Source organism: Pinus tabuliformis, chromosome 1_1, assembly GCF_031772625.1.
Source record: "Pinus tabuliformis cultivar Carrire ecotype Pingquan chromosome 1_1, CPIR1, whole genome shotgun sequence".
In the NCBI taxonomy this organism is placed as follows: Eukaryota; Viridiplantae; Streptophyta; class Pinopsida; order Pinales; family Pinaceae; genus Pinus; species Pinus tabuliformis.
The window spans coordinates 804,517,795-804,525,586 of record NC_142297.1 but is presented as its reverse complement, the minus strand read 5'-3'; the positions used below and the strand labels follow the sequence as shown (position 1 = coordinate 804,525,586).

The 7,792-nt window shown below is 37.3% G+C and overlaps 1 protein-coding gene across 1 annotated transcript; it reads right to left on the bottom strand.

Annotated features, from left to right (window-relative positions):
- Positions 1 to 5,385: 5,385 nt before the first annotated feature.
- On the bottom strand, positions 5,386 to 7,444 carry LOC149216454 (cytochrome P450 750A1-like). Its single transcript, XM_089392791.1, has 2 exons — positions 6,447 to 7,444; positions 5,386 to 6,342 (listed from the first exon to the last, which is right to left on the bottom strand). Exons 1-2 carry the CDS (start codon positions 7,398 to 7,400, stop codon positions 5,701 to 5,703), a joined length of 1,596 nt encoding a protein of 531 aa, XP_089248917.1. The 5' UTR covers positions 7,401 to 7,444; the 3' UTR covers positions 5,386 to 5,700.
- Positions 7,445 to 7,792: the final 348 nt, after the last annotated feature.

Here is a 7,792-nt window from a genome sequence, read left to right as displayed (position 1 = left end):
ATGGTCTTATTTTTCCTTAATTAACTTGTATTACATGAACTTTTAACCAAGGGACGTTACAATTTCAATCAACATTATCTCATAAGGAACCAAACCTTTTATTTTTAACTTGCTCATGATCAAGAGTTTTTGGATTTTCTCAATTTGTTTCCATTTTGAGACGGGGGTGTTTCTAGCCCACAATTCACACCCATACAACATCACTGGACAAACTAAGAGTCCGAACGGAACTTCAATCATTTTCCAATCCCATAACTCTACCTTTCTACATCTGTTTTGAAGAGTATTTAATGCTTTCCACCCTCCTAAAATTTTGTTGTTTCTATAGTCCTCCCAAATAAGCCTGTGGTTGAAATCAATCCCGAGGTACTTGTACTCATTTACTTCTTCAAGATTGTTGCCTTGGAAGAAGAACATATGTTGGCTCTGCTTCCTTTAATTAGAGAAAATCATTATTTTTGTCTTGCTAGTATTGACATACGTCCCCACTTCTCTACAAAAATTCTCAAGGGCATATATGTACATTTGGAATCCATGGGCTGATTTAACAATTGATATAAGGTTATCAACATATAAAAGAAGATTTATCGCAAAATTCCCCAATCAAACACCATCTCCACCTTGCATATTTAACCACTCTTCCAGTTTATCAATATATAAACCAAAAAGAGTTGGTGATAAAGGGCAACCTTTCTTGACTCTAATGTGAGTTCTAAAGATTTCTGGAATGATTGTTGAAGTTCTAATTTTGACTTTCACCTAGTCTTCATAGAGCCTATGAACAAGGAATCTATAATGAAAAGGAATTTCAATTTCTTCCATTCTATGCCACAACTTATCTCTAGGGGGCCATTTCAAATGCCTTTTAAAATTTAAAAAAACAACTAAGTACTTATTCTTCCCACCCTCTCCCCCCCAACCCTTTTCAATAACGTGTCTCAATGTGATACCATGATCCACTTCAAAATGCTTCGCCCTAAAATCGACTTGCCCTTTTGCCCTCCTTTTTTTTACTTCTTCCCACTTACTGATTCTATTTTGTACCATGCTACCGAAAATATTTGCAAACAAAGGATTTATCATAATGGTTCCATAGTTGGAAGGATTTTTAATGTCTCCACTTTTAGAAAGGGGTGTTGTTATGCTAGTTGTCTAGTCTCTTGGTAATCCTTGTTGAATGATGTGGTTGAATATTTCTATGATGTGTGGTGTAAGAGGGTTCATTCCCAAATTTAGATATCTTTCTTGAAGTTCAACCAATTCCTTTGCCTTTCATGTTCTCAACTTCTTAATTCCAATCTCCACCTCCTACGATGTGAAAAGATTTTTAGTTGTGTTGATCTTGGGGGGAGGCTCAACCTCTAATTCTTTATCATAGAGATGTATTCACAGTCAAACCATTGATTGAATGTAATATGTTTTTCAGTTTACTTCTTCCTTGGTTGAAGTTCCTACCAAAAAAACTTTGGGTTATTCTTGCCTAGATATATTAACTCTTCTCGTCTTGTTTGCATGAACTCATATTTTTTCCTTTTTAAAATCTACTTATATAAACTTTACAGTCATCTTATCCTTTCCTACCTTTTTCAAGGTTCTCCTTGCTATTTTTCATTCCTCATGAAACCAAGCATTTACAGGAAAACAATTTGATTTTGATTTCCTATCTTTTGCTCTTTTGCACTTCTCAAGTGCACCTTAAATTATATTTGTTAACTCGTGACTGTTGAGGCTTTGGGAACCAATTTTAAAATAATTATAATTAAATAAATTTTATTTATAAATATAAACATTCTTATCTTATTTATACCTCATAAATATTGCAGTATATAAATTTGCTTCATTGTTCAAATATTTCCATTTTTGTTTCGACAACGATGTGTATTCACGAAAGTGGACACTAACAAAAGATTGTTCATGGAATTCAACATTTTTAATGATTCAAAACATATTTAACAAGGGAAGTCGTAGGGAAACAAGTTCCTGCCTTAAGCGGGATTCAAAGAAAGGATCGATCAAGATGACTTGTAGATTGAAGAAAAGATTGAGCAGTATGAATAATTTCTACATGCACTTGTATCCTAAAAGGATGAGATCCATATTTAGCATTGATTTTGGTCTAGAAGATAAAGGGCAAGGTTGTATTCTATATTCGTGTCTATATCTACTTAAAGTCAGTCAAAACTAGTCATATGCGACGACTGAAATGTGAAAACAAGGAAACATGATCCCAACATTGGAAAAGATATACTACAAGGACATAGTAGTCAAGAAACAAATGCAGAGACGTAAACAATTACATTAAGAATTAACATCCTTTCATCAATTCTTCTTAGATGTAGTGACATACTCTAAAGCACCACTCAACAGATAATAATTCTTGTTATAGTGCTTCTTATGTGAAGAGATAACTTTATCACTGGATCTAAGAATCCTTGTTGAACTTTTTATTTGTGATTTTTTACCATTTACAAAATAGTGACAATCCTAGCATAGGCAAGGATTTGTTGCACACACATATCAGTAAAAAATGAAACCAAAGACAAAGAGAATTAAAACAACAATTAACATATGTTCAACAATGACTCTCAGATACAAAGACAACTCATATTTGTCTCGTTCAACTTGACATAGAAGCGAGATCGGGGCTAAGTCATAGCACAATATTTTGATCTGTGTGTTCCAATTGATGGCTATCTCACTATTTCTTGACCTCTACGGTTTTTTAACCAAGTCATAAAGGAAAAACCAAACATGAAGGAATTCTAAAATAATCTCATAGGAAAATAAGGCAATAAATGAAATTAATTGAGGTATGCATCAAAATTAAAAATTTCAAATAGGTTTAACTTCCACTAGAGGTGTCTCCTGCATGCAATGGTGTGTTGACTAAAGCTATTGGTGTTTATTTTTTTAATATATTTAAATTTAAAAATAAAATAGTAAATATAATAACTAATAAATAAGGTTAAATAAAAGAAAAAAAATTAAAGTGAACTGCCCAACTTCCAAGTGGGGCTTGCACGTAGCCAAGTGCCCCTTTTGGATCCTTGGTTCGAACATTAAACTCTTCATTTAGCTCTGAGGATCTTGCTAGCAAACAGCTAAGAAAAGGAGTTGGTTTAGGAGTTATAAGCCAAGCAAGGTAGACTAGGCATGCACATGAGTTCCTCTGAAATCAGTTATCCATCAAATCAATACAGTGTTTGCTTACATGGTAGTTTGTTACCGCAAATGAGTCACAATGGAAAGCTCATTAAGAAGGTATCCCCTATTGAGTGGATGAGGTTACAAAGCAAAGCAAGTCACCAGAAGTCCAACTAGAAGCCCAACTGCTTGACCACTCTAAAGTCTTTTTGGTTCAGAAAGCTCCCTATCTATGTTTTTAAGCACCAAACATCTTCTATCCACTGGGAGTTTCTTCCCTTGGTTTGTTTGTTGGGTACTATGGGTCGACCTATTATTTCTTTTATGTCGGGTTTAGTTTACATGGGCAAGGTTAAGGTTTCATTCTTGCTCCTTGCCCCTTAAATTGGTTCCGAACAAGATGTCGATCTTGGATCTCATCTAGGGTACCATTCTTGCATTTTTGTTTTAATGGAGTTGGGAAATTCTTATACGGAAGACTTTTTATTCCCAAAGATATATAAAAGTCCAAACTGTAAAACAACCAACTTGACCCAAATGATGGAGAGTAGCATAGTTGAATAAGTTTGGTATATGAGGCTTATGTTCAAGTTCGCAAAGAAAAGCACCCAAAGCGAGATGTGAAATTCCAACAACAAAAGAAAAATTAGAATCAACAAACAAATTAGGTAATGCAACATTGAAACGAATCTTACATTACAGACACTTGACACATTTTATATTCCATTGAAGGCTTCAATGACTCTAAGAAAAGAGTTAAATAACAAAAACACAATCAAACAAATAAATATTGAATATCCATGTTTTAGGAGGTTGGTAGCATACTGTCACATCGTAATGCGTCTTTATTTGGTCAATCCAGAAGTATCTGATTGTTCCCATCTCTAAAAGGAGCTCCTTCAATGCCTTATTTGTGAAAGAACGAAGAAAGCTTTCGTTTTTAAAGAGATTGTTGGAGATCTCATAGGAAGTGGAACTAAAGGTACCAAAAAGCGTTAGTAAGACAACAATCTCCTATTTCACTGCATTATTCTTTCTCATCCTTCTATTTGACATTAATTTGCGTGGAAGTATTTAAGAGAACCATAGTTTTCAATTTAACCTTATCACTAGAAAATAAGTATGCATGCATTAAAAATTTGATAAAATTTGCTATTAAGCCTACAAGAAAGGAAAAAACGCATCCACATGTAAAAATGGGTATATATGAAAATCATACGAATTCGAGTTTTTTGTTCTCTCCATTAGCATTAGAATTAAATTTTATTGTGTTCCTTGTCAATTTCTTTTGTAACATAGTTGCATCTATGTTCACAGTTGCTACGGGCGTGGAGTCGCTGTGGACTGTCGTTGTTGTTGCAGTGGGCTGTGGAGTCGATGTGGGTTGTATCCTCACTAAGAACAAAGCCAGGAGCGTAGGGAAGTGCAGTTGATGTGGGCTACAATGGGTTGTGGAGTCCATATGGGCTACATCGTCGCAAAGAACAAAGATAGGAGCCAAGCCAATTTGCGTCCTTGAAGAGGAGGAAAAGAGGGAAAGCTGATATTTGCATGGATGTATAGGTGGCGGTTACAACGCTGTCAAAAGATTTCAAATGAAGTACAAAAATTCTCGTGAAAACATTTAATGTAATTAAACTAACCCTAACAATATTTTCAGTAAAAAAATATAAATATATGGGAGACTTATATTGTAACATGCTAAAGCCAAATAAAATGGTCATAGTAAAACATTACATAAAAATAATAAATAACCAAAAATCTTTGTTTAGAAGCAAAAAGAAATTTATTGGGATTCATTTGTCTTCCTGGCAAAATAATAGACACTAAAACAACCGATTACTGTAATCCTTGCAACCGGAAAGAGCATGGAGGGCGATTGTTTACACTAATTGATTTGATTATTATGGTGTGCACTGTTAATTGAATTATCATTATAGCATTTGTGTACTTAATTATGCTGTCATATGGAATAAACATTACTATAGTTGGGATGTACCATTTTGCTGTTTGTAGAATACTAAGTTCTGTTTAGGCTTAAATGCATACGAGAAGGGGCTATAAAATAATGAACATAACTACGTTGAAACTCACTGGTTAAAATAAAACAAGAATACTTACTAGATACGCATCATACCATACTTCTAGATACACATCATACTTCTATATGCAAATGTAAGTCAGGAATCAACAACGCTTTTGCACCTGCCCATGAACCTAACTTGGATGGAGTTTAGAGAATAAGAAAGAAGGGTTAATGCATGTAGTCCGAGATTCGAGCCTAAAGGAGCTTCGTCAAATTAATTTGGCAGAACATGAGCTCACAGACAAAGCTCACAGACAAAAGTTACTACATAAAGTAAGAAAATAGAGCGAATTGAGTAAGCTAGGGAGATCGAATCTGGCTGTTGCGTCGTGTTGTTGAGTTCAACCATGTGATCCTGCGAGGGAGGTGAGAAGCGACAAAGGGCAATATACAACTAACATATACAAATTTATTTATGGTGATAATACTAAAGCAATTGCAAGGAAAGCGGCAGAGCGCCGTGCCTGCTCCTACGGATCAACCCCGGTCTGTAGTGGGAAGCACACCCTCAACCTTGGATAGGCGCAGAGCGGAACTTGCCTTGGAATTGTCAAACCAGACGCTTCTTTCATATCCAGTCGGGACGGATCACCTTCCACTCTCCAATCAAAAACGTGCGTCAGCTGCGCCAAGGCAAGTTCAAGCGTGGGAATAGCCATGGGACCCCCTGGGCATCCTCTCCTTCCTGCCCCGAACGGAATCATACTGAAGTCTGACTGATCTGTTAAATTCATATCTTCCTCCTTCATGAACCTCTCCGGCTTGAAGTCAGAAGCATCTGCCCCCCACACATTGGGATCCCTTCCTATAGCCCACAGATTCACCATTACTCGTGTGTTCTTAGGTATGTAATATCCTTCTACTGTCACTGCCTCTGCAGATTCGTGAGGAATCGCTAGCGCCACAGCTGGGTATAATCGTAGTGTCTCTTTCACCACGCAGTGGAGGTATTTCATACTTGCCAGATCGGACTCATCCACTTTGCGATCTTTGCCGACTACCCTTTCCATTTCTTCCTGCAAACTCTTCATTGCATGGGGATGTCTGAGCAGCTCACTCATTGCCCATTCTAACGTAGTTGACGTCGTCTCCACCCCACCAGCGAACATGTCCTGCACAAATACAAACACAATTAATGCAAAATATTGACTGATTTAAGCATAATATATTGAGGTCCATAATTAATAATGGAATGGCTGTGGCCACAGAGGCCTACAAGAACAATAGCCTTGATAGTTTGCCGTGTGATTCTGGTGTCGGCCTCAGCTATCTGAAGCAGCAGATCCACGAAATCTTTAGCATGAGCAGCTTCTTCTTTCTGGTCATTCGAGGCGGTGGCGATGCGAGGAGCAATGTGGTCGTCTATTATTTTGTCAGCGAATTCATCGAATGTTTTATGGACCTTTTTCATGCGCCGCTTGACACCTTGCAAATCAAAGCAATCCAAGTAAGGAATGAAGTCTCCAATGTTAAAAACTCCCCCCGCAGTTATCAACTCTACCAACAGATCCTTGAAACCTTCGAAATCGCTACCCAAATTATTGTCAGTAAATTTCCTGCTCGCCAGAATCCGCCAAACTATATTGGAGATGAGAGTGGAGATGGCCTTGCTCACATTCACCGCAATCGTGCCGCTCTCACTCTTCTCCCAAATGGAACGGATCGCGAGAGACATCTCTTCCTCTCGCACGTGCCTGAAGGAGTTGATCCTTTTGGCATTGAGCAGTTCCACCACGCATATTTTTCTAATCTGCCTCCAATGATCTCCATAGGGAGCAAACACGATATCCTTGGAATTGTAAAATATGTATTTCCCAACGGAGGTGGGAGGCCGGCTGGAAAACAACAAATCATGAGTTTTGAGAAAGTGTTTGGCCATCTCAGAAGAAGAAACGACGACAGTAGGAACAGAGCCTAAGCGCAGAAAGAAAATGGGGCCATATTTGTCAGCAAGGTCTTTAAGAGAACGGTGAGCAGGCAGAATCAATTGGTGCAGATTTCCGATGATAGGCCATGGAAAGGGTCCCGGAGGCAATCTGGCGCTGATACTCCTCTTGTGCAATGACCAAATGAAAAAGAAAGAGAAGACTAGACCGACAAAAGCAGCTGTGGCAGCACCTTCACCCGCTACTGTGATAGGCAGGGACAGAGGCAAATTAGGAAAATCCATATTGCACACACCTTTGGGAGAGCTACATTCTATGGCTGGAAAGAAGGAAGAAGCCTCTGCTATTTAAAAACGCCATTGGATGCACATAAGCTTACCTTACCTGCATAAAATAATGAAATATGGTAGCAATAATTGTCTTCGGATCAGATTTAGTCGGGCAGATTTCAGTTTTGTCGGTAACAATAATGTGGGCCCAGGAAGCGAGGAATCCAGCTTCACATTTATTGGAAGTTTTTAAGTTTAAATAATTCGACTCTAGACAGTTCATTAAATTTATTCGAAATTTTAAATTAAATGAATATTAATAATTAAATTTATTAGAAAATTTAAATTAAATGAATATTATTAAAGATGGATTAAACCATTGGGAGATCGAGGTAAATGTTGAATTG

What these genes read in the sequence shown, in the direction of transcription:
- LOC149216454 (XM_089392791.1), bottom strand. Translation starts at nt 7,400, where the DNA reads ATGGATTTTCCTAATTTGCCTCTGTCCCTGCCTATCACAGTAGCGGGT. An exon ending in CTATCAAGGCTATTGTTCTT is followed by an intron (nt 6,343 to 6,446) that starts GTAGGCCTCTGT and finishes GTATTTGTGCAG; the next exon opens with GACATGTTCGCTGGTGGGGT.